The 27,779-nt window shown below is 40.5% G+C and overlaps 1 protein-coding gene across 10 annotated transcripts in view; it reads right to left on the bottom strand.

The window, feature by feature from the left end:
* Positions 1-27,779, bottom strand: part of RBMS3 (RNA binding motif single stranded interacting protein 3) — an 816,868-nt gene that overhangs the window by 57,633 nt on the left and 731,456 nt on the right. For 6 of the 10 annotated variants that reach the window (XM_004018199.6, XM_015102103.4, XM_042235770.2 and 3 more), the window contains 2 exons: positions 19,139-19,249; positions 11,782-11,829 (listed from right to left, as the gene is read on the bottom strand). In XM_004018199.6, the coding sequence (XP_004018248.3) occupies positions 11,782-11,829; positions 19,139-19,249 (159 nt within the window). The remainder of the gene's footprint in view (positions 1-11,781; positions 11,830-19,138; positions 19,250-27,779) is intronic. The other 4 variants (XM_015102101.4, XM_060402067.1, XM_060402065.1 and 1 more) reach the window with 1 other exon arrangement.

The raw sequence follows: 27,779 nt of genomic DNA, 5'->3' as shown, positions 1-27,779 counted from the left end.
TTGAAATGATATAATTTTGGTAGGAATAAGTATTTTGGGGAAATGAATTATCTCCAATATAAAAATATTTCATGTATACACATATATAATTTTATGTGATTAAGAAAATATTTGTATTTTATAATTTAGTATGATCCCAATTTCAAATGTATGATATCACGAGACAGGAAGTCTCACATTGAATAAACTGGGAAGCTCTTAGGCTGTCCCAGGTGCTGTATGAAAGGAACAGAATACATATCACTTGAAATGTGATTTCAGCGTGAAAGTGTTAAAGGCAGGAGTCGCCTTGCTGCGGAGGTGCACCATATGATAGGCAGATAATAGATTCATAAAAAGATTAACAGTGACTTTAGACCACAGGATCCCTCAGCAAGTCTACGTCATTTCTATAGAAAGATGTTTATCTAATTCTGCCTTAAATGCCACAGGGTTAAGATATAATGGTTGGAAGTTGAGGCATTTCTAGAGGTCACCACTGCCCCCACTAATCAGCAGTATAATCTTCACAATCACCGTTACCCTCATCTTCATAGTAATACACTCATGTTTCCCTGGTATAGAACTATCTCCCTCAAACTGTGCATATTCAAAGACTGTGCTGCTAAAATTCTAGTAAATTATACAAGTTACAAAGCAACATGCCCAAAAGCTTACTGAAAGAAAAAAGAAATTAAGAACACATAATCATTTTATACATTTTATTCTAGCTTGTATTCATGTATTGAATATATACTTTTAGCATCAAATTCCTAATGATTGTTCAATTTATCACTGTTTTCACTTTACATTAAGAATATTATTTTCCATGTTGTTAAAATGTTTTATAATTTTTATTAATTCCACTTAAAATATTATAGAGAAGATTTCTTCTACTTTTAGACACTGGGTTTGGAAACTCTATTTTAAAATACTACTTTGGGGACTTCACTGGTGGTCCAGCAGTTAAGAACCCACCAGCCAACGTAGAGGACACCTGTTCGATCCCTGGTCCAGGAAGATTCCAAGTGCCACGGGGCATCTAAGCCCATGCGGCAAAAGCACTGAGGCCTGCGCCCGAGAGGCCATGACCTGGAACAAGAGGAGCCACCATGGTGAGAAGCCCACACCCCATGAGTAACTGCAGTCCCTGATCGCGAGTAGAGAAAACCCGCCTGTGGCCACAAAGACCCAGCACGGCCAGAAACAGAGAGAGTGCTTAAAAATACGACTCTGGCCCAGTCCAGTTATCACGTCAATGTAAGCTGAGTGATACTTCAAAGTCCTAACACACTTTCCGGAGTGTGGGGAGGGGAAGAGGAAAAGAATCCTCCATAATTTAATACCTAGGATGAGTCAGGCACTTACTGAGTACTTTGGATGTATCATCTTAATGAATCCTTCTATTTAGATACATGTAGATGACAATGCATTATTGTCTATACTTAATGGCACCCCACTCCAGGACTCTCGCCTGGAAAATCCCATGGATGGAGGAGCCTGGTGGGCTGCAGTCCATGGGGTCGCGAAGAGTCAGACTCGACTGAGCAACTTCACTTTCACTTTCATGCATTGGAGAAGGAAATGGCAACCCACTCCAGTGTTCTTGTCTGGAGAATCCCAGGGACAGGGGAGCCTGGTGGGCTGCTATCTATGGGGTTGCACAGAGTCGGACACAACTGAAGCGACTTAGCAGCAGCAGGAAAGAGAGGGAAAAAGTTAGCTTCAGAAAATTTCAGTGGAGGTCATTGTTAGATAATTATTAAGTAGTTGGACTAGGAATCATGTAGATCCTCTTGACTCTCAGAGTCATTTCCAATTATCTTACCATACTTATTCAGAGCTGCACGTGTGTGAGTGAACGAAAACAGTGCCTGCTGGCAAATTTTTCCATCAGACCAATACATCATCAAAATCACCTTTCATTTTATCTTTCCACTGAGACTTTCGAGCACTCAAACTTCCCTGAGCCTATTAGCATTTCTTTCACTTATTTTTTACCATAGGAGTTAGAGCTTTTGTGCTTCCAAGTTGAACTTGTGAAAGGTTTGTGAATAAGCACTGTATTAAAAAGCCCAATTTAAAACACCAGCAATTCAATGAACAGTTGAGTGCAAGAGAAAGGATATGGAACCAGGACTATCTGCAATGAAATGTTCCAGATTCCCACTGTCCTGACAACCAGGGCCAAAGAGAAATAGACTAAGGTGTGCATTTCACATTGCCAGTTCAGAAGAAGTATATCAGCTCACATGAAGAGAGATACTTGCCCAGGCACTGAACTCAAGGAGTGATTCACTGTTTCTTCATAAACAACACTGGGCAAAACAATGGACAGTTACGTTCACTGTGGCATCTTGAAAAAGCTAGTGATGTTGCTTAAATGTGTGTGTCGTCTAAGAAAGAAGAGGTTAAAAATGTTAAAATTCACTCTGAGAAAGCATTTCTACAGGGATGTGCAATTACATGGTTCAGGTATTTTGCTTCCTAATAAACTAATTTAACACAGAGTCTAGAGAAATGTTAGCATGTCTGCAAGGTGGTCGCTCTCCCGCGTCAGGGGTCTCGAGCCTCTGGCAAGGGCTGCATCGGAAGTCAATTCACGGTTGGATTCTCTGACAGGAACCTCAAGTGCCCACTTTGTGGAGTTGATTAAAAAGGGAGCAATGTGCTGTCAGCGCCAGACGGGCCGAGTCCTGAACAAACAATTAGCTTCCTTTAAAACCTACAGTTGTCCTGAAAAGGCTCTCTTTCTCTGGCGCCGCTCTGTAGGTACTGCCTTTTACTGGAGCCGGAAGTCCTCAGGACACGATCGGCCGTGACCGCGGTACCCGAAGCCCATCGCCTTCCACGCTGCGGGTTCTACCGCAGACGCTGCCCCCCGCGCCGCCTTTCTGTCGGAAGTGTGTGCTGCGCCTCCGCGTGCACTCGGCTCTGACCTCGCCACACAGGGGCACACAGCCCCAGCCCTCCCGGGTCTGCCCTCCGCAGGGTGTGCTTTTTAGCCAAAACCAGGACAGCCGCCCTTCACCGCTGGAGTGCCAAGCAGAACCCAGCGCTCAGCGATGCCGTCACCTGGGCAAACGGAATCACTAGCTCTGAATAGATCAAGGATAACGTCAGCAGACACAAAGCAACCACAACAGCAACTACAGTACCAGCCCAGGTGGAAGGACGGAGATGTAAAATACATTTACTATTAATACAAATCTGTTGGGATGATGTATCTTTAACCTTTTCTCTAAATTGCTAACCGTGCATAATTCTAAAGCGGGTGAAGAGGATATTAAACAGAATATATATTTGCTTTTCCTGGTTGATAATCCCCTGTTGCTGGTTCATACAAATACATCTCAGAAAGCAAAGATGGGATGAGCATGTAAAAAATAAAAATATATACTTAAAGTGTTTTCATACATCGGAACTACAATCAAACGTGTTGTGCGAAGTAAAACACCAAGAAATGTCTCTCTCAGTCCTCATCTCCACCTCTGCCCTTCTGACATTTCACCTGCCTTTCATGAAATTAAAAACACACACAAACAATAATTTTAAAGAAAAAGGGTTTCATGCTGTTACTGTGTGGAATGTCAAAAACAGAGCTGAATTTGAAAGACTTTAGAAAATATATTGATCAGAGCAGAGGTGGGCACACCATAGCCCACAGGCCAATCCCAGTTCCTTGTTTTATGAATAAAGGCTTTTTATGTTTTCAATGTATTTTTAATTGATTGATGATTGCTTTACTATACTGACTTAATTTCTGTCATACATTAACATGAATTAACCACATGTTCCCTTCCTCTGAATCTCCCCTCCCACCTCCCACTCTTTCCACCCATCTAGGTTATCACAGAGCCCCAGTGTGAGTTCCCTGAGTCATACAGCAAAGTTCCATTGGCTCTCTATTATATATACACGTTAGTGTAAACGCTCCCATGCTCCTCTCTCCATTCATCTCGCCCTCTCCTTCCTTTCTCCCACTCTTGCCCTAAGTCTGTTCTCTATGTCTGCATATCCAGTGCTGCCCATAAATAAGGTTTTATTGGGATGCAGCCATGCTTATATGTTTACACACAGCCTGTGGCTGCTTCCATCCTGCCGGCGGGAGTGACTGTGACACACAGCCTATGCCTGGCAAAGCCTAATATATTTACTTCTGGACCGTTACAGAAAAACAAAACCGGACAAGCAAACAGACAAAACCTGCTGGATCAGAAGATAGGACACAGGGCCTCCTTGGTAGCTCAGTAGTAAAGACTCCACCGGCCAGTGCAGGAGACACCGTTCCATCCCTGAGTTGAGAAGATCCCACACGCTGCAGAGCAGCTAAGCCCTCGCGCCACAACTGCTGAGCTCTCGAGCCTGGTAACCGTGACTACGGAAGCCCTCGCGCCCCTAGAGCCTGTGCTCTGCAGCAAGAGAAGCACTGCAAAGAGAGGCTCATACATCACAGTGAAGAAGAGTAGCCCTGACCGCTGTTATCTAGGGAAAAGCCCATGCGGCAACGAAGACCCAGCACAGCCACAAGTGCGTAAATCAGATTTATAAACACACACACACACACACACACATCCACTACTGCATTAATCAAGGAATAAAATGGTATAGAAAAGCATTTTCAAAGACTAGGTCAGGCATAGGATTTCATGTCCTCCTCTCCCATGCCCCCTGCCACTCCCCCAAAAGAAACGGAACCAAACAGCAGTGATGTTTAGGTATCAGAAAGGACTATGTGCACAAGCTTCTCTTAGTTAGCGGTTTCTTGAATAGAGCACTAAAAACTGTGCTCCCCTGTGGTCCCCCAAGAAAAGTCTTTTACAATTCATTTTTTGTTGTGTAGGGAACAATGTAAACGCACCAGCAGGATCACAGGGACAACAGGCACCGGCCTGTGTGTTACAGTCTTGTACCAACGCCGCTACAAAGTCCCGCTCGTGGACAGCTCTTAGGGCACCTGTGGCCCGCTGTTTGGTGACAGTTCTTTGTAACTCTGTCCTTTGTTCTAACAGGGGTTAGAACCCCTGTTCTTTGAAGGGATGTATCTCTATCTTATGCTGTCTAGCTTTGGTTCTTTGCAGCTCTGTGGGAGTCCAGTAAACATTAGTTGAATGAATGAGTAAATCAGTAGGACAGAGTCCTTATTGAACTTATTGAAAAGAAATCAATCGGCACACTCAAACAAATGTGGTTTGGTAATCAGAGTAGAGCAGAATCTAAGCAAAGAAATGAAACTGATTTTCATGCGTGGCTTGTGGGAGCTCTTATAACTGTGTCAGGTCCTTTACAGTAAATACAATTTAATGGCTAATTGTTGCTAATGGGAGGTACTAATGGACCTAATTTTTAATTAAGAGATGGGAATCATTTGTAATTAGCTCATGGTATCCATGAAAACACATGTTTAAAGTTTGGAAAAATGGTTTGAAGTAGTTTAAACATCTCCTATTTGAAGAAATGGCTTTGTTCTTTGAATTGGCTTAAACGATCCCCCACCCCTGCCAAGTTATGGAAGAGTTTTACGAAATAATTCCCACTCAAGAAACAGTGCAAAGGTGGGCTGGTAGGGCATCACTGATTCCAAATTAGGGAGGCTTTCCAAAGCAAACAGGTGTTACTGACTAGCAGAACAATGTAGGGAAAACTGCATAATATATTGATAGGGAATTTTGTCTGAATCTGAGCAAGTACCACGGTGAAGACTTCACTCTTATCCTCAAGTTGGACCGATGAAAACATTGACTCTTTCCAACCAGTTTTAGCCAGTGTGTGAAAGCACATGGCGGAGAATCAGTGTTCAGAAGTGTATAGGTTGCTGTCACTGCCTTATTTGGTCCTTTTTCATTTATTTCGAAAACATGAACTCCAATTCTCAATTCTAAGGTTTTCAGAAAAGGAGAATTAATTTGGCTTCTACTTTGGTTCATTCTCTGTTCATAGTCTGGGCTTCCCTGGTGGGTCAGATGGTAAAGAATCTGCCTGCAATGCAGAAGATGCTGGTCCAGTCCCTGGGTCAGGAAGATCCCCTGGAGAAGGAAATGGCTACTCACTCCAGTATTCTTGCCTGGAGAATTCCATGGACAGAGGAGCCTGGAAAGCTACAGTCCACGGGATCACAAAGAGTTGGGACATGATGGAGCTTTTCACTGTTCCTAGTAGTCTTTTGTTGGATTACATTATGATGCCTTTCTAGGAGTTAAGTTCAAAGCAACTGAGATAAACATTTGACAACAAATTATCTGTAGTTCTCATAGGTTTGTCATAAAATCCAACCATGGACAAAAAAAATGATGCTTTACTCTTCGTTTTAAAATAGGAGGACCTTTTAGAGAGTTATAATTGTATGGAAAAGAAACATTGAAAACAGAATAGACTCATGAGTTTGCATGAAAATGTCGGTCCAGCCTTCTTGTTCTTTGTCCTTGAAATAAGCAGGATAAAGTGTAGCAGAGGCTTGGGCAAGGAGAAAGCAAAGAAATCAGAGATTCCCATCTCCTAGACATCAACCATGTTCTCTGAACATCACCACCCTGGCTTCTGGCTTTGCCTCTATTCTTCCTCAATTATTGTTAGTGTTTTTTTTTTAAATGTAATAACTGTTTAACTATTCACCTTAGACTCTTCCTAAACAAAGAGATCTTCAACCATGTGTTTGATTAACTTATTCAAATCTACATTAAAGTAACTTTACAGTTGCTGAAATAAAAATAAAGAAGTTTTGACCCATATCCTCCTAAAATCACTTCAAGTGTCACGATGATACACAAAGCACACTCTGAAAAATACTAATCTGGTATACTTTCCTGCCTTTAATTAGACATATACTCCAAACGCTTACCCCGCCTTCCTCCCGCCAAAAGAAACACACTTGATTCTTAAAAATTCTGTGAGGTCAAGTCTTCAGTGACTAGCCTAATCTTATTAGTGTCAAAAAGCAAAACAAAACAAAATCTAGACATACAAAAATACTCCGCTTAAATGCCAGCTTCTTATGCTCATGTTTATTGATTTCCTTAACTTCCAACCAGCTTCACCTTAAGTCCACTTTGACCATCTACTCCCATGACCTGGACTTTGCTGAGAATAGTTCATTAGCCCAAGTCTTAAGCCCAGGTATTGTACTTCTGATCACTCTGTATGCCTTGTTGGGACCTCTAGTCTCTATCTGCCTTGCAATCTCCTCTACCACCCCTTACTGCCTTCTTTGCTGTCTCTATTCAACCTAGAAACTCATCACTCTGTCGCTCTCTCGCCAGTAATGTCAGCACACGCTGCCCTTTTTTTCCCCTTCATTTGGTCAAACCTTAGCCCTGGATTAATCCACCTGTCTGTCTTCCTGGCAACTGAGCTCTGCAGCGGAGAATCAAACACCATCTCAGGCAGCTATTACAAAAATCTGCAGGCTATCACTTCCAATGGAGCCCCACTTCTGGATCCTCAAGCTTTCCTTGTATTGCTAGCTGGCCTTTGGCCTTTCTTTCTCTACAGTTTTCCAAATCTCTGTCATCCTTGAGTTCCTTACCATGCTATTTCCCACTCGGCGCTCAGAAGGTGTCATTCAAAACTTCACAAAAAGCAAATAGAAGCATAGAGAAGTGAGTCAGACAGAGAAGAGTCTGGCAGTTGTCACATCCACTTCCTTACAGGACATTCACTGTCTCTGCATTTCCCCTTCAAACTGCCCTATCAGATTGGCTAGTGACCTTGGTGTCACAAAACCCAGTGGTTTCTTTTCTAAGAAGGCTTCCTAGACAGCCTTCTAGCCTTCCTTGACAGGCTTCTCTTGAAATCCTGTCTTGCTTTGGCTTTTTCAGAAAACTCATCTTCTTGGTTTTCCTTATGTTTATGGTTGTCTTTTCCAATTTTTACTTTAGGTTCCCTTTTCTGCCCATTCCTTATTTTCAACAGTCTGCATACTTCTCTCCACTCTAAGCATTCTCTGGGTATCATGGCTTACTTCCATGACAATTACTCCAAAACCAGCTACCTAAGAGCTCCAGATACCGACATCCAAATAGTTATTGATTATCTTCATTTAGGTGCCTCACTGACATCTCAAACCCAATGATGCTGAACTCAGCCTGTTCCCTGCCAAACTTGATTCTCTTTCCTCTGGTTCAGAGCTCAGAAAGTGAACTTTAAGCCACTGAGCTGCTGGGAACTTAAGAGCCTCATTTAATCCCTTCTTCTCCTGCTACTCTGACATCCAATCAGTTATCAAGTCCTGTGTATTCTACCTCTGTCCAGTTTGGCCAACGTGTCAACCCTCCAGCCTTATTCCCACACCTTGAGCACAAATCAGCTGGATTTTGTGCTTGGATCCTTGAGCTATGGTCCCATTTTCCAGGTCTGTCTCTCTAGCTCACTCTTCATATTGCCACCAGGATGGAGCCGAGCTACTGTAGCTAGTGACACTGCTCCAGCTTATTTCTCAGGAAACATTTTCTCTACTTCAGTTTCTCTTTATGCATCCTTGTCCTATTGAGGCATCTGAAGTTCCCTGAATTTGCCATATCCTGCTACCCATCAGCTTTGTATACACCACCCTGTTGATCTGAAACTCCTTCCCACTCCATTATTTTTCACTTGACTAATTCCCATGTGTCCTATGTCTCCATTCAGAAGTTCCTTTCACTATATATGATATCAACTGTGGGTCAGTTTTCTCTTTTTATCTACATAGCATCTTGTAACAAGAATGATCAGCATAGTTGTTGCAAATAATACTTACGTTAGTCGCTCAGTCATGTTTGACTCTGTGTGACCCCATGGAATGTAGCCTGCCAGGCTCCTCTGTCCATGGATTTCTCCAGGCAAGAATACTGGAGTGGGTAGCCATTCCCTTCTCCAGGGCATCGTCCTGATCCAGGGATAGAACCCAGATCTCCTGCATTGCAGGCAGATTCTTTACCATCTGAGACACCAGGGAAGCCCACTTTTATTTAATGCCAGAATCCCTGCTAAATCAACTACGTATTTTACTGTATCTAATGTTTACAACAGCCTTAGGAGGTAATTGGAGGTATCAATTGGAGCCTTAGGAGCCTTAGGAGGTATCAATTACTCCCTTAGATAAGTAATCCAAGCCACAGAGCACTTAAATAATTTTCCCAAGTTTCCACGACTAGTGAGCGACCCAAGTTGATTCTGAGCCCAGGTTATCTTATTGAAGATTTTATAAACTTAAACATCATATATTTGTCCCTGTGGAAATACTTATGACACTGTTGTACCTAACTTCCTAACTGGACCTTAGACTTTTAGAAGGAAGTTGTAGCCCTAGCACCTGATACGTAGACTGTCATACAGTGCACTTCCAATACATACTTTTTCAATAAATACAAGAACAAGGTGGCATGTGGTTCAGAGGAAAGAGTCCTTGCTGAAAATCGGGTTTACTCTGATTACCCTGAGATCACCCTTCAGCGTCTGCCGTCATAACATTTTTCCCTCCAAAATACCAAATGACTCGCAGTCATCTAATTCCCCCCATACAGTTTCATGTCTTGTACGTTTCATATATGCTTCCCACTCTTGTTCAACCGGTAAACTCATATTCATCCTTCCAAATCAAGCTCAGAATTCACTTTATTCCTGACAGTTTCCAATCTTCATTTTAGCACTCGGAGGGTGGTGAAAAAATGTTTGATACATTGAATGAACAAAATTAAGTTGGGTTTTGTTTCTGTAGGTTACCAGAGAGATATCTCAAGCTCCAATGCTTCATGATAGTTTAGCTGACTCTTACAATGGCCAAGAATCAACCACGATTCAAGTTGTCCTATACGAGCACACTGGATTCATTCGAAGAGGATGTCACAGCACCTCATGCCTGTTTCACTTTCCTGATATGGTGAAGGGTTTGGCAAAGGATGTGTCATTTTCCAAACGTCACTCGAGTGGTAGCCACCAGACAAGTCACAAACATTTTAGGAAGGCAAGTCTATTTTCATTTAGAGACAGACTAAGGAGGCCAAAGAAGTCTGTGTAAATTTACAAGAAGTCAAACCACCAACTCAGTCTCCTCAGGAGAAAACAACTGTAAAATCTCCCCAAATGTTCTTTCTCCTGTCACTTCTACTTTAGTCCCTTTGTATTCCACCGAGATCTTAGCACTTGTCCTAGTCTAGTGATATCATCTCTGAGCTTTCTGACTGTTCTACGTAATGTGTGTCTTATTCCTCAAGCACACGCCCAACCGCCAGATGGACTTGCTCAGAGCACTGCTCTGATGAAGTCGCTTCTCTAGTCAAGGGCTCTTGGTGGTGCCTGACTGTGAACCAACTGGGAACTCTGAGCTAGAGCTGCTGCCTGATGTCTCGCCGTAACTAATTTGTGTAGAGCCTGACCCATGGCCCATCTCTGGTAAGTGCTTTTTGATGTTTTCACTGCTTTGCCATTGTGTTCTTGAAAGGGAAATCGGAAACTCTAGTTGAAGGAAAGTTCCATTTTGTGTCTTTCATGATTACTGGTGAATTACTGAGAGCAGATGCCTCTTGTTAAACAAAGACATCACGTGTTAAGCACAGTAAAGGCTGAACACATTAGAGAAAGTGACTTCCCAGGGGTCCCCTATCCTAAGTAAAACAGGTGTGTGAAGATGTAATGGAATATTTTCATTAACGACAACTTACAGAGGTTTCCAGGAGGACCAAAGGAACTTCACAGCTGAAAGCTAAGTCATTGCTTCTCCACTGAACTTCTAAGAGGAGTATTCAGCTATAACCATAATCAAACAAGTCCACAAGACATGAGAAAAGCATTAGCCTGCAGACACCAGGTCCAGCAAACCAGGTGGCCAAGAACACGATGTTCTCTGCTTGAAAACCATCACTCAGTTGCCAGGCTCTGTTGCCCCCTGGGGTCCCCCATTCTATTTCTGGCCTTCATCTCTTGTGCTGTCTCTCCACTGCCCTTTCTTGATTTAGATTTTATGTCCTCATCATCTGACACATCAAAGAATTAGAGAATTCAAAGCCCTTTTTGCTGCCAGTATTTTATTTAGTTAAAATCAACAAAAATGAAAAATTGTGCCCTTTTTCCTCTCTGCAAGAAACCAACCTTCAAAATTAAGATGAAAGCATAAGAAGATCCATGCAGTTCAAAATTCAAACCCATGTCTTCACATCCATATACTCTATTATGAACTGCAAGACTGGATTTTATGGAGCAACTTTAATATCATTGATTAAAATGCTCAAGACACTGCTAATGTATTCTCAGATCAACCTCGGCCACTTTGGAGTAACATGGAACATTGGCAGCTTTTCTTTCAATATCCCAAATACCATTTTTGAAACAAATTTGAAGTTTTGATTCATTCAACAATTATATTGAGCACCTACTATGTGTCAGATACTATGCTGGGTGCAGAACAAGCAAAATGGGATGATTTTCTGATTTCAGAAGAATTCCGGTCTCTAAAGCAGTGCTTCTCAAATTATTTTTATTCACCTGAGCCCTCTTTTGATTAACTTAAATATCCTTCTCCTGCTTCCCAGAAAGTGTAATGAATACCCCAACACCGAGAATCACTGATACAGAGACTCCAAGACCAAAAGTCTTTGAGCCTTTACTTTTTGTTTCAAAAGCAACATATTTATTTTCCATCACAAACTGGATTGGAATATTAAATATTCTTTTTTGAACCGCATATGCGAATCCCCCATTCCAGAACTGAAATTCAAGTGCCTACTTAGCATACGTGTTTGAGAATCACTGCTTTAAAGAGTCTTGGAGAAAACCAGGCAAGCTCCCTCTCTCCCATCCAATCAAGTCTTAAAGGAATTAGAATTTTCCTACCTGACACAACAGCTGGTGGAGTATCATAATCCTGTCTTGGGACTGAATCTTTGAATGAAAAGAGCATGAGAAAGAATGCAATGAAGTCCAAAAGAAAATAAAATAGAATCTTAGCTCTACAACTCGGAAGTGCTCGGTGTATGTCACATGGTACCTAAGGCGCCTGCCTTTAAGCCCTAGGGCACTATGACCCCCTCGTTGATAGCTGACACAGCGGTCCCCCACAACCACCACTCTGGACATGTCATTAGGCCCCATGTGACCTGCAAGGACAGCATTGTCTGACCCAGAATATTGTCATCTTGCTCTTTTGCAATTTTGGTCCCTCCCTTGGGTCATCAACGTGAGACTGGTACCCTCTCTGGCTGACACCAAAGTTCCACAGGGCTGCTCATCAGGAAGGGGCCGAGAGCACAATATGAAACCCAGTCATGGAGAACAAAATAAATAACTATAATTTTAAAAGAAATAAGTGAAAAATTTGCACGTTCCCCAAATATCTGGAGGCTCACATGTTTGGAAGCTAAAATTTTGTTATTGACCATCTATCTCTGGCTCTGTTCCCAGGGGTGGTCAGTCGAGACCAAGGAGCCTCATGTGCTAGAATCATCAAGACAGAGATAAATAGAAATGAATCTGTTCAACAAATGGCCGCTGTCTTTTTCCAAAGTGTCATAACATTAGAGGTGCCAATAGTAGATCAGGGTTAATTAAACAACTAGACATCCATTTCCAAACTTGAGGTGATGCAGGACCAAATATAACATGATAAAAAAGAGGCTTTGCCTTAATACCATTTTTTTAGCCAGAGACCTCAAATAGGAAAGTGGGACATGGCTTATGGCTCAAGGCCTCCACTTCTAAAAATGGACAGTTCTCATTTAGTTCCAGCTCACTTTGGAGGGGTAAGCTGTGTAAAAGGGACCAGGTATTGCAAAATATACTGCTCAAACAAGATTAAATAGATGTGCTTGTGTGACTACTGTTCCATTCATATGATCATTATTCCATTAAAAAAACCAAACATTCGAACTTTATTCTTCTACCTATTTGTCACTCAATTTGGACCATCACAAGTTTCTCCATTTCATCTCCCTGACACAAAATGACAATGTTGATCACTTTCTCATGAGTGAATGGTGTGTGAGAAAACAGAAGTTGAACAATGCGAGGCCAGCCAAGCAAGCATTGATCAAAGATTCAAACCTTCAGCACAAGTTATTCCGTTTCTCACAGCACTTATGTTAACCTAGTGACTTGATTATAATCCGTAAATCTGGAATCTATAAACATCATTTTCAAAGGGTCTCCAAATATTTTATTAATAGTGGTAGTAAGATTCTAAGTATCTTTTAAAAAAAACGAACTGCATATTATGTCTACAAACAAGACGGTGACACTAATCATTTTCCAAGAACATATTTATAACATTTCAAAATGGATAAAAAAAGTCATGCTCATTGTTGAATACTTGGAGAGTGTAGAAAAGTATCATGATTAAAATAAAAACTCTCCCTAACTAATCCCACCACTCAGAAACCATCCCACTTGTTTGTATTTGTTACAGCCTTATTTCACAAGTATTTTTTTCATTGTTGATACTATATTCCACACGTGCAAATTTACATCCTGCTCTTTTGATTGAACATGAGAAATAATCCTTCTCCTAATTATTTTATATGCTTATAATTTCATGCTGCATTGCATTCTGGTTTATGGATGGGCTATGATTTATTTAATCATCTTTCCTTACTAAATATTACAATGAACAATGGGCTGAATGTTTTTAAGATATAGTTTCTGTTATAGTAGAATATTTCCACAGAATAGGTGCTCCAAACTATAATCACTGGGTTGGGGAAGAGAGTGTTTATGATGGGTCTTGTGGGCCCACCCTGCTCTCCAGCTTGCACATTTGTAAATTTGGATTCCTACCATCAGAGTACCATGACTGAGACTATGTACCTCCTGACACCTTTGTCAGCGATGTGCATTATTTTAATAACTTTATTTAATGAGTGCTGTGTGTGTGTGTTTGTGTGTATTGGATAAATTTACAGTTCAGTTAATTATTTTTCATATTTTTTTTGTTTTCTATTTCCTCCTCTATCAACTATCTGATCACATTCTTTGGCATTTTATATACTGGGAATTTTGTATTTTTTGCTAATTTATTGGAATTCAGAATCCATTTTTTTAAACAGTGAAGCTTGCGTTACTATAACGCCTACTTGTTTATTGTTTACATTGTAAGACTAACTTCAAAACCTCACTTGTCTTACAATAAGACTAAACAAATTTTTAAAAGCTATCCCCTTTCCTCCATACTTTCTTTCTTGTATAACCATTTTTAACTGATTGATACTTTTCCTGAAAAATCATCTCAGGAGATGTACTCATGACCACTTACAAATTTATGATACTGTTTCCTAATCGTGAGTCCATTTAACATCATGTATTGGTTTTTACCACTCTGCCTCAATGCTTATATTCCTGGATAATAATTGAAAGAATTTAAAGCATTATGGGAAGGATGATGCCACTGAAAACTGTGAGAGAACTGTGCTGAACAAGTCAAGAACAATTACAAGATTATTTCTGTGTGCAGCTAGGGTTACACCACCAGAATCCAGTGATGTCACAAGTCACCAGTGGTTTGCAGACACAAACAGAACTGCAGATAAGGAGCCTGCAGAACAAAACCTTTTTATTTCTTTTAACAGATTCTGGTGACATTGGAAGCCACTGGTGACCACCAACTGAACAAATGAAAAGGAGATAAGAAACTTGTAAAACAAGATTGTCGTGCAATCTGGAGGTTCTCATAACAGTAAAACCCCCAGTGGTTTCTGCTAAAGCTTACAATAGACTGATAAGAAATTATGGATAACAGGGCTTTGGTTCTTGAGGGAATCCTGTGACAAAAAAATAAACAAAAGCGGAAAAAGCTAGAAAATTCTTCAAGGTCAGCAGAGCCCCTGGAATAAAACAGTTACACTGCTTGCATAAAATTCAGTTTTCTTTTAAGGCCTGCAGATTCTGTCCAGCTTAGAAAAGAGGAAGGGAATTGAATGATAAACATTTGAGGTGGCAAATGGTAGGAGAATGGTTAATTAAACTACATGGCATCCATTTCACCATGTGGGGTTCTGGGGGACCAAATATATTTAATTTTATAAAAATGAAAAGGTTTTTGACTCAGTATACTTCTGTTACCCAGGAATCTTAGGAAAGAAAGTGGGACAGAGCGTCAGGCTCCCCTTCTGAAAATGGAGAGTTCTCCTATAGCTCCAGGTCTTATCAGCAGTGAACTCTGCCTACTTGGGTTATTCCCTGGACCTCTCTGCTCTGCCCTTGGAAACTATGTCTGGAGTCGAGGTTCCTGCCTTAATGTTGGCATATCCCTGTTCACATCTTGTTTTGCAGAATTTCAGTGAGCTCAGATGTCTGAAAGCCTCTGGAAAATAACAGTAGGAGAGAGACACAGTGGAAGACTTTCAGGTTGCCTGGCTGTGGCAATATGCAGGGAATGGAGTAAGTTGAGATGGGAAACAGGAAAAAGAGTTAGGGGACTATTACACTTAATTGAGGCCCAGGGTGGAGACTCTAGGATGTGGAGGTGAGGATGCAACTGATAAATGTCTGCAGGACTTGAAAAGTAACTGTCTGTGGTGGGGATTAAGAAGAAAAGGGTCTATGCTGGGTCCTGGGTATAATGCTGGACTTCTAGGGTGAGTGGTCATAGGATCAGCTTGAGGGGGAATAGGAGTGGGACCCTATATGAGGAAGGGTCAATGGGGAAGCTCAGGAGGTTCCTTTGGGTTGTGCTGACTTCGAGATGTTGGAGGGGAGGGTCACATGGAAATATTTAGCAAGTGCTGTAAAATGAGGCTACAATTCTGAGATGAGGTTGGCCCTGGGGACTCAGATAGCAGAGTCTTTGGCATAGAAGGCAGAGTTCAAAGCCATCGAGGTGGAAGAATTTGCTTAAGGAAACCACGTATGAATGAGGAGCTAGTTTAAAAACCTACCCATCAGCCTAAGAAATAAGAGAGGAAGCAGTGGCCGGAGAGGTGAGAGGAGAACCAAGAAACCCTTGGGCAGGGGTCACCAACTGAGAGCTCTGAGGACCAGCTGGGTCCAGGATTCAAATACAGGGAGATTTCCCATTAAAATCCAGAGAGGTAGCTCATCTAGTTCCAAGAACTAGCAGGTGAGCCATCTGGGGTCTGTATGCCCATGTGGTTACAGCATCTGGATTGGGTCTGGCCGTCCTCTTCGGAAGAGGAACTGTGTTCCCGGCTGCCAGAGGCAGCGTCTTGCTAGCTATTCATCCAACATGCAGGCAGAGCTGTTATGATGACTGCACTCAAAAATATCTCTAATTTAAAATATGATTTCCAGTATTGTGTGTATTTATACTACACAGCTATTTGCGACATAAGTAAATATAGTCCAATTTGATGATATATTGCCAGGATTTGGGGCTTGGACTTAATCAGCTTTCTTCATTAATGTGACTTGGCTGGTCTCTGTACCTTTTGGGTTTACAGCCTGAAAGAGTATGTTAGAAGCTATGGAAGTGGAAACTGGAAAAAAGTAAGTTACATCAAATGAAACAGAGAAGCCAGTGAGTTGAACTGTGGACTTGACAGTGTCTGACATCCTTCTGGTGACCTGGACTCAGTTCGCACAAGTTAGAAGCCACTGGAGGGAGAGGGGTGGGGGTACGGCTCCTTTGAGAAGTGTCTGCTGGGTGGCAACACACTGTATTGCGTATGTTTACATATCTCAGCCCATTGATACTCACAACACCTCTGGGATATAAGTGTTATTCTTCCACTTTGCAAAAGAGAAAGTAAAAGTTCAGAGAGGTTAGGTAATCTGCCTGAACATGCACAGCTAATAAGGGGCAGAGGTAGGTTTTAAACTTAACTTTAATTTCAATACCAACTATTCTTTCCATGACATCGGGCCACCTTCCCAGCAATGGATTAAGTGTATTGAAAATACATAATAAGGTGGTGAAACTTGATTAAAGAGAATCAACCTTAATTGCATAAGACCTACTTCAAATGCCAATCAAAAATTTAGATAAAATGAATCTATGATATCAAAATAAAGAGTGACAGCTTAAGAAACAAGTATAACTTCATGCTGGACACTCAGCATTGGCAGTGGTATTTTGTGGAATAAATATACAAATTAATACGGTTTGTACTCTGCCTTTTCTGAATCTTATGAAACTTTAAACTAAAACAACAATTTATACAAAGCTTATTATGTATTTAAGCATTAGTACAAATGTGGAAGAGAAAAAAATTTTTTTAAAAAAGCTAGAAGAAATTTGATGTTAAATATAAGCCACATGCTTAAACGTTTGCTTTCTAAGAAAGAAAGGAGTATATATCATTATTGAATAAGTTGGCTATTACCAGCTGGGCAAAATTGTGTTCTTGTTGAAAATGCTCAAATACTAGTCATAATATACAGTATAGAATCAATAACTATTGTAATTGTGAATTCATTCTCTATAATTGAGCTTATTTTTCAGTTGCTCAAAGGATTCAGTCATGTTCTCAATTAACATTTTTTTCCTAGTTTCCAAATTTGCATTTCAGGAAGTCAGCAGGCTTTGCTTCTGATTCCAATGAATAGAATTTTAAAAGGGTTTTCTTTTTATGCTTTGCATTATAATCCTCCCCACTTATCAGATTTGTCATTAGATCACAGTAAAAGTCATTTATTCATAATTTGTGGACATTTAGGAGGGGAAATGGAAATCAATAGTAGGCATGAGAAACTTCAGCCTTCCAATACTGTCCTGGGATCTGCTTTGTTAATGAGCAAAGTGACTAAAAAAAAAAACCAAAAAACTCACACATTGCTAAAAGCTACAGAAATAGCATCTTTAAATTCTTCATCCCTAATGAAAATTAGCTGAACCATGCTGCAGAATGAAACGTGGTCATAGACATGACTTTTAAAAGTCTGGTTCAGAAACCTAAAGAATCATCTGGTTGAGTCTAAGCCTTCAGACACATGAGGTATCAGTGACTGCTTTTTATAAGTTCAGCAACGGAGGCCTTCCAGGTGGGTGCTTTATGTCAAACAACTAAATTTCTTTATTGAAACTATGGGACGCTTTCCGTTAGGTAGATTGACATTCCTCCTACTTAGAACAAACTATTGAGGCCTCAGTGGACATGTCAGAAGCTTCTTATATCCTCAAAAGCCTGTGAGTCAATATCTCTATGTAGTAAGCAAGCCATTGCTTTAAGGTAAAATCTCCAAGACAGAGTGAATGTACCTAGTGTACATGGGTGTTTGGAGATGATGTCAGTGTAATTGAGGGGAATCACAGGAGTGGTGACTATGAGACATACAAAGTAATAGAGGCTTATGGCTAAATAGCTTATAGATCCCTGTGCTCAATATTTCAACTCTATGAAGAGGGACCACGAGACCAGGGGACTGTCTCACAGTATTGAAGCTGTGTCACTCAGAAGGTATGTCTTGTTTTTCTTCTTCTTTAAAAATAACAAAATTATCTGCATTAACATTTATGAGAAATAAAAACTGTTACAGGGGAGATTGGTTTTACAGTTTTTCTTGTTTCTATAATTACCAAAGTTGCAATATTCCATGTTGCATTGGACCTGTGCCCTCTTGACCCCTTGGGGAACTGTCTTTGAAAAGATTTTTTAAAAAACAAAGTTTTGCCAATGATTTCAAATACCTTGTTGATACAAAGGTAAGGCTGCAATGGACATTTCTTGATATACTTTGTTCCCTAAGAAAAAATAATGGCTATTCAAAAACTTCCTGACCTATAAATACATCAGGAACATTAGATTCCTTTTTTTCCAGCATCACCTATGTAGACATATTGGAAAGAAAGATTAAAATATATCAATTATGTGAGGTTCTCAATTACATTTTGTTGCTATAAACATTGAAAGCAAATAAAAAGCCCCGTGTATTAGCTATAATCAATGTTGGCTCCCCTCTTGGGAATAACCTGGGACTGCTGTGAGCTCAAATCATAAACATCTGAGAAAGGAAAACTATGCTCCAGTGTATTCAGTTACAAGGTCTAAAACAGACATACCTGGGGCATGGCATCGTTAGAACCTTCTGTAAGTCAAATTTAAATGCAGCAAAGTAGACCCTTCAGCCTTGTCAATATAAGTACATGTGCCCCAGAACTGTGCAGGCAGAGTGTGGCTTATTCATACAGGGACATAAAAGGCGGGGTCCTCAGCGATGCAGAATCCATTCTGCTGACGTTGCCGGGAAGAACAGAAAGTGTTGCCTCTCACTGATGAAATCCAAGGAAACAAACTCTGCCACTCACCGTTCCTGCGGTGCCCAAGGAAAGGTGGTTCATCTGTTGTGTCAGGGGGCCCATCATGTTTGCTGGCTGCATTGACATCGGATGGTCCATCGTTGGCGTAATCACAGCACCCTACAAGCACACACAGTGTCCATCTGAAAACGTGTCTGGTAACGCGGGAAACTTAATAAACACAGTAAGCTGCATTAACATCACTTGTGCTTCTTACTGAAGAGGCTACATTGAGTCCCATATGACTTTTACATCCATCCATGTCATCCTGTGTTTCTCTACATATAAAAGAATATAAATATTTCTCTTGATACTGAGTAAGACTTTTAGCTTCTATCATTTGCCCATGATTTATATAGATAATGCTTGATCACGTCAATACAACCTTCCACCAGGGGAATAATGCGGGTCCACCTGGGCTTCCCAGATATCTTGAAAGGACATATTAAAATCAATGTAATGTTGTAAAAATCAAAGTTACTATCTCCCATATCTTTTCCTCATCTTTTGACCTACTTTGGTTTCTCTATCTGTGCTTTTGACACAAGACAGAAGACACAGAACTCTGTTTAATGCTGGTCAAATGCAACACAGCCGAAGTTTTTTTAAATGCAAAAATATCACATGTTTCATCAGGTGTTAGGAAGGGCCTACATCTAGAAAGGGCTTTTCGATTCATCATAACTGTTGGCAATGCGAGAAGTAATAGACGTTTTAAAAAGCTTCTGTCCATACATAAAGTGTCACATGGCCTGTGAAGCGCAGAGCCAGGCCACACTGCCTTCTCTTAATTTCCTCTCTCCTGCTATTCTGCCTTAATTGACTAACTTAGGCTTCCCTGGTGGCTCAGACAGTAAAGAATCTGCCTGCAATGCAGGAGACCCGGGTTTGATCCCTGGGTTTGGAAGATTCCCTGGAGAAGGGAATGGCAACCCACTGCAGTATTCTTGCCTGGAGAATCCCATGGATGGAGGAACCTGGTGGGCTACAGTCCATGGGGCTGCAAAGAGTCAGACATGATTGAGCGACTAACACACACAGAGAATGGAACAATCTTTTTAAAAAGAAATTGAAAACTTGGAGTTGGATGGAATTTTTGAGATTATCTAATTCCTTCCAGTGCTTTATTTTAAAGGTGTTAATAAAGGCAGAAGCTCATGCTAAAATGGCCCATTTAAACATCCAGTGAGTCAGACACGGCTGAGTGACTGAACTGAACTGAGTCGTAAAATGATTATGGATCTGAATGTCACTTTTTCTGTAAACTTGATTTTTCTCACTATGTGACTTTTTCCCCTATAAGTAAAAATTTTGAAGAAATAAAAATAGGACAGACAGGTTCATATGGATGACAGGATCTCAGCACCTAAAGTAATTACCCACAAGCAAACATGACCTCAAATGCCTTGGCTCAGAACAATCAGTTTCTCACAATATTATCCACATCTAGCTCCCTGACTGTGGCTGGTAAAGGATCAGGCTGTCACTCAGCCTTCCTATGGGCTGCTCCTCCTCACTAGAAAAGGAAAACAGAAATCGAACCATATATTTTTAAATGATTGATATACCAAGCTAGGTTTGTTCTCCAAAACATTTGGACTTTTGAGCTAGAATCAACCAAAACAAATATGTTATTTTCTAATCTGTGGCTTGTAAATAGACGCACTTGCATTGTTGGAATTTCTGGATGCTTCCAGAAACTGTCATTCATCAGCATACTTCTCAGGAGAGACAAGCTCTTACTTAATTGTTGTAATTCACAAACACATCACTTTTTCTTCCGGCTGCCTGAATTTAACAAAAGCATCTTTATTTTTTCCTTATAAATAACATACTAGCCTTTATTTCAGGTATTTATTGTACCAAACTATCAGTAACTGGCATTCCCTGGTGGCTCAGATAGTAAAGAAAGAATCAGCCTGCAATGCAGGAGAACCAGGTTCAATCCTGGGTTGGGACGATTCCCTGGAGAAGGGAATGGCAACCCACTGCAGTATTCTTACCTGGAGAATCTCGTGGGCAGAGGAGCCTGGCAGGCTATAGTCCATGGGGTCGCAAAGAGTTGGACACGACTGAGTGAGCAACCCTTTCACTTTCACTTTTCATCAGTAAATACTTCAAGAAGAACTAAGATGTTCTTAAGTCACTTAAAGATAAACTCTAGAATAATTTCAGAGTTAAGATAAGTCCTAAAATGTTTTTTCCAACCTAAAAGTGGCACTTTCACAACATCATAATCCTTAGCAGGTGCAAGACTTCAGTACTCTTCTTGAACTTGAGACTTAGGCGGTCATTCTAGAATATCTCCCCCTAGAGGTTCTGACATACAGTTGACCTGTGACAATCTGGGACCCCACAATTCTAATCGGCTTGCTTTAGTCACATAAAGAGTTGTTTGTCATAAGTCAGAGATAAGGGCCGAATTATGTTTGGCCAGGATAGTTTCTTCCCAATGCCCTAGGGGTGACCTCACTCCCCAGTGGCGTGAGAGGTAGTCGTGTGTCTTTTTGGTGGTGGCAATATGTAAATGGGATAAGATGAGTCTGTGACAGGTAAATCAAAATCTGTGCATGATAAGCGTAGCAGGATTGACTGCCTGCATTTGGAATTAATTTTGGAAGAACTGTCTGGTCTCTTTAGAGAGTCTTTTCATGAAGAGTGTTCAGGGACTCATTTGGTTACAGATGCCACAGAGTGCTGCTTCTGTGTATAAACCAGAAGCCTGACAATCAAAGGGAAGGCTGGGGAGGGATGTGTCACCATTCAGAATTGGAAGTAACAGCGCTCGGCACACAGTGGGAGACAATGTAAGGGAAACAATCCTAACCAGGCCAGTTACTGCAAATAAAATGAACGAAAAACTAAGGCTTCTTGGAGGGGGGTGTGGTATTTAGGACTCATAGTCTTGTTCCGATTTAGTAAAAATGTTCCAGAAATTCAGCATTCCCACAAATGATTAAGATCATACATTTCTTAAGAGTCTCGCGGGCTGGAAGATATTTACAAGCAGTGAGTAAGTTGGAAATAGTAGACAGGAACTCCTTGGGGAAACACATTGTCTTGATGGTAACTTTATTGGGGATAGACAACTTAGGGAGTAGGAAGTATTGGTTATCTATAACAAAAAGTGGGGTTTGCCAGCCACTGTGTTCATCAACTACAGTCCAAGTATGGAATCTCTTCTGTATTATGTAAGATACAAAAGAATGGGGGAGAAAAAATAACAAAAAAGGAAATGAAAAATCTATGGTTGTTAAGGCAAAACTATAATCATGCCTCATTAAATATACTGTCAAATCCCTTCCTATCAGATGCATTTAAACCATAGACAGATGTTGCAAACACATTAAAGGTAATTTCGTTTATTCAAATGTATAGGATATGCTGTCTGAATGAGTTTGCTTGGGAAATGCAAAGCAAAAAGAAACATAATTTCCATTTTAGCATCTCTGGATGTCTGGGTTTGCTCAATGTTTAAGCTGCAAAGAAAAATACTGTTACATGCTGCAGTTCCACTAAAAAGCACAATGACCAGACAGCTGACGGAAATGTCTGGTCTGTTTTAGCCTCCTCCTCTGCAAAACAGAGCGGCTCGCACTAAAGAGGCGTAGGGTGGAGCTGGCTGCCCTAATTCTGAAATAAATGATTTCAACAGGAATTTGGATAAAGTTTCCAAAGATCATTGATGTGGAGTAAGCATATCTGAACTGAGGTCAGAAAAGCATCTGTGGTGTTAACCTCCTGCCAATGTTTGAAAGAAATTTTAAGTCTAGGAGAGTTCAACAATGTTTTAATTTTCCAGTGGAAATACGGGATCATTGGCAAATTGGGAAAAATACCAGCAAGGCTCTTTCCCATCAAGAACACATAATGTAGGTTTAAATCCTACATTAATGCCAAGATATGGCCTACAATGAGAATTATGTGGATGAATGTTCCTGTGATTGCCAATATTCTGGGCCAGTGCCACTCCAAGTATGATTAAGAATTTAAATTAGAATCTCTAGGCTTCAGGCATTGAAATCAGTGTTTTAAAAAACTCTCCAAATGATTCTGATGCCCCCTGAAGTTTGAGAAGTGCTCTCTATTAACTGCTATTATATAAGCCAGTGTTACAAACACTTGGGTCTTATTTATGCTGTTTCTCAATTATTTGTTTTAAACCAGTCCTGTGACAGGGCATGAGCCTTTGTGTCATAATTAGATTACATCCTGTTTAAAAATGCAAAGAGGTCAAGCCAGCATTTTTGATGAGCTGAAATGGGGCGATTATCTGAATAATTCAGGCCTCAGTCTGATGACCTGACATGCTTCTCTTTGATCAGTTTGTCTTGTGTTGGGGCACATCTGAATCCTTTCTGTTGGGAATCTTAGGGAGCCTTGAATTTGAAATCACAGAAATGTAAAAATAAAAGATAGAAAATGTATTTGTTAACATAAATGGAATAAAAAGGAAAAGAAATATCATCCTCTTTTTCTCTCTTGTCCAATCTAGGTGTCTCAGGTCAAATGTTTCAGTCCAAACTGGTATATATAGGATGGATAACAAAATGTCTTACTGTATAGCACAGAGGATTATATTCAATATCCCATGCTAAATCATAATGGAAAATAATATGAAAAAGATCTTTATGTTCCTTCAAAAAACAATGTTTACAGCCTGTATTGTGATCTTTTCCTATGGTCACTTATGCCAAACTATAGGACTTGTTAGCAGTAATCATTCAACACGATTTTAAAAAAGGTAATTTATAGTGATTTGTCTTCCTTCTCATCTGTGTGCTTTCTGCCTCTCAGTTTTCAATATTTCTAGAATAAATATCTAGTGGGGTTTGTGTATACCAGACTTTTTTTTAGCCCCTGTGAAGTGGCTTCCCTGGTGGCCCAGATGGTAAAGGATCAGCCTGAATGCGGGAGACCTGGGTTTGATTCCTGGGTTGGGAAGATCCCCTGGAGGAGAAAATGGCAACCCAGTCCAGTATTCTTGCCTGGAGAATCCCCATGGACAGAGGAGCCTGGCGAACTACAATCTATGGGGTCACAAAGAGTTGGACACGACTGAGTGAGCACAAGTACAGAAAATGATATATGCTCACACATACCATTTTAGTAGCAATGATGCTTTCATAATAAAAATGGCTTAAAGGCATTTCACTTAACTTGGGAAACAGTTATCCAAATGTATTGCCCTGCAATATGAGTGTGTGACACTCCACGTTACATATGTAGAGATGTCTCACCTTTTCACTTGTTGATTTTGGTGTGGGCTTTGTTTTTTCTGCAGGAGCGCTTGATGGGGTTTAAGAAGGTGCTTGGGGAGAGAACAAAAGAGGATTGCGAAAGATTTCCCCATCCTCAGAATCATCCTCAAATATGTTGATGAGTTTCCAACTTGGAGAGGGCAGTGTGCACACACGTGTGTGTGTGTGTGTGTGTATGTGTGTATGTGTGTGTGTGTATGTGTGTGAAACCTAGAAAACTGTGGCAAAGCTGGTAGATATGACTTCCACCCGAAGTATTTTGGGATGATCTCCAAAAAATGCTAGAGATTTGGGAGCATGTGGAAGCCAGGCTGCCCTGAGGAACCCATGTTAGCCCCTATCCTACCTTCCTTTCATTTTTTAAAATATTTATTTAATTTTTGACTGCATCAGGCATAGTGGGTGGCTCATGGTCTCTCTATTTAAAGTGTGTGGGCTCAGTAGTTGTGGCACATGAGCTTAGTTGCCCCACAGCAAATGGGATCTTAGTTCCCAGACCGAAGATCAAACCCCCACATTCCCTACATTGAAGGTGGATTCTTAACCACTGGGCCCCCAGGGAAGTCCCCTTCCTTCCCTTTATTATTCTCCACTTGCTTCTTCCAATACACTTTCCAAGAGGGTGAGGGTTATGCTTATACACACCTTTTGTAATTCCTACAATTAGGAATTACATGCAGTAGATACTCAAACAGTGTTTGGGAATTAATTTTATATACTGGTACCACAAATTGTCAGTACAATTAAAAATGGCTAACATTGACCAACTTTCAGAACTTAGACTGTTCATTCTGAAAGGCTGAAATGACATCTGCTTGTTCAGGCTGTCCATTTACAGCACTGTGGAGCTGTGTAGATGAGGAATGTAATATATGCTTAAAAGCTACTTAGGATTGCTACTTTGAGATTAATAGTCAAAGTGGTGTAGTCCAAAGATTAAGAAAAATCTTGTTCTCACAAGGGGCGGTTCAGTTTCAAAACCATGGTTTTGCTCATGTATATGTACGTTTATTAATATATTCAGTCACTACATCCCTAGAGATGAGATCTGAAATTCACTTGAAGTCAAAAGTGCTACTAAAGCCACCATAGCATACTCATGAAAATCATTAAAATAAAAAGTATTTGTGTTTGCACATGCACCAGTGGTCCTCACCAAGAGGCTATTCTGCAGTGCCTAGAAGGGACATTTGGTAATGACTGGAGACAGTTTTAGTTGTCAGACTGGGGGCCACTGACACAGGCCCCGGGTGTTGCTGAATACCCTACAGCAAATGGGACAGTTTGCCCCAACAGTGAATTATCCAGCCAAACACATGAGTGTTAGAGCTCAGGCATCCTGGTACACACATAGATATTCATGAGCTCCATTTACCCAAGATGGGAAAGATTTGAAATTGCAGTCGTCAGAAAATGGCACAAAATATACATCTACTCACTGCTCCCTGCAACTAACAGCAGCTCTTAGATTATACACTGAGATTAAACAGCAGCTCTTAGATTGTACACTGAGATTAAACAGCAACTCTTAGATTGTATACTGAGATTATGATATAAACCAGTTTCTTAAATCCTAACCCTAATCCTAATTTGACATTTAAATCAATTGCCCAAATTCTATGATTTATCAATAAAAGAAGTAGAACTATTATTGGACTTTATATTATGTAACTTTATAGTGTCTATATGGTTATTTTTGAGTTTAAATTTATATTCCTATTCATTTTGGAAACACAGCTAATTAGAGCTAGGTTTCTTTTTTCTAAATTTAGACAAATTAGATTTGATTGGTACATTTGAACTGCTACCTGAGATTGCATACTTGTGGGCTTGGGGTAACATGTTTAGGAGTAGGGTGATTTCCATGGTTACAAAGTAAATTTAGAAGAGTTTTGTACATTGTTTACCTAAAGAAAGTATGTCTATTAACTATGAAAATAGTTTTTTTTTCCCTTACAGCCTTATAAATATTAATTCCATGTTATTTTTTGATTCAGTTGCCATTCATTAGAAATGTTTTATTAAAATATGCAATATTAAAGGTCACAAAGACATATGTACTTCGATTTTCATTGTAGCACTATTTACAGTAGCTCGGAAGTGAAAGAAACCTGGATGTCCATCAACAGATGAAGAAGTAGTGGTACATATATATTAATACAATAGAATATTACCCAGCCATAAAAAGGAACTAAATTGAGTCAGCTGTAGTGATGTGGATGAACCTAGAGCCTGTCATACAGAGTGAAATAAGTCAGAAAGAGAAAAAGCAATATCGTGTATTAATACATTATATGGAATCCAGAAAGATGATATTGATGAGCCTATTTGAGGAGCCAGGACGGAGGTGCAGACGTAGAGCATGGGCCTGAGGACGCAGGAGGGACGCACTGAGAGGGCGGCCCGGCCACGCGTGCAAGCAGAGAGCGGTGGGAGCTGCTTCCCGGCACAGGGCGCTCAGCGCAGCGCTCTGCCCGGCCGAGAGGGGGCCACGCTGGGCGGCCGGGGGAGGCTCAAGAGGGAGGAGACGTATGTCTGCACGCGGCTGATTCACTGTGCCATACGGCATAAGTTAACATAACACTGTGAAGCAGTTCTACTCCAAAAAGTCACTATAGCCAAATTCATTCTAATCATGGAGGCCCCTTTCAAAGATCCTAATTACATACTGTGACTATTGGTTAAGTGACTGTTTCTACAATAGTGTCATTTTGAATGAGTATTTAAATATGTCGCATAGAAATATTTCTTACCAAAGCAGGTATGTAGATAGTAGTATTCTCAGCCATGCTTTTTTTTGAGTCCTTCAAAGTGCTGTTTTTAAAACTGAAGAAATCTGTTTAGCAGGTTTCTGATGTTTTTAACAAACTTCATTAGAATTCTAATCAAGCACAATGGCTTTTAAGTACATTACAGTATTGAGGGAGAGCTGACATTCTGAAGACCCTGGGGCCCAGGGTCAAATGGTTTTGTTGACTGAACGTTAGTAAAGAAACATTAGTTAGTTAGTTAGTTAGAAAGTCATTGTTTTACCATTAGACTCCTATACCTGGTTAAAACTATAAAAGGAGTTTTGTCATGCAGGTGGGCTACTATATTCTTTTCATATTTCTACTTAGAGAGATTATAGTTGCTGGGCCAGTGGAAATATTAAGTGTACACAGAAAAATCCTAGAACCTCCTCGGAGGGTTTTAAGCTTCAGCAGCTTGGAAGTGAATTTGTGTTCATCATACCCCACTCCAACCATGTGATCAATGTTTAGTTCTCAGCGAGGGGATCCACCGCACAAACATAAGCACCATAAAATCCCATGTGGTGTTGGGTAGATAATGGGACAGAATCACATTATCTGTGTGGGAGAACGCGTTGTGCAACCTAAGGCCTTCAT

This window comes from Ovis aries, chromosome 19 (assembly GCF_016772045.2).
Source record: "Ovis aries strain OAR_USU_Benz2616 breed Rambouillet chromosome 19, ARS-UI_Ramb_v3.0, whole genome shotgun sequence".
In the NCBI taxonomy this organism is placed as follows: Eukaryota; Metazoa; Chordata; class Mammalia; order Artiodactyla; family Bovidae; genus Ovis; species Ovis aries.
Note: the sequence above shows the minus strand (reverse complement) of the source record. Positions and strands in the feature narration are given on the sequence as shown.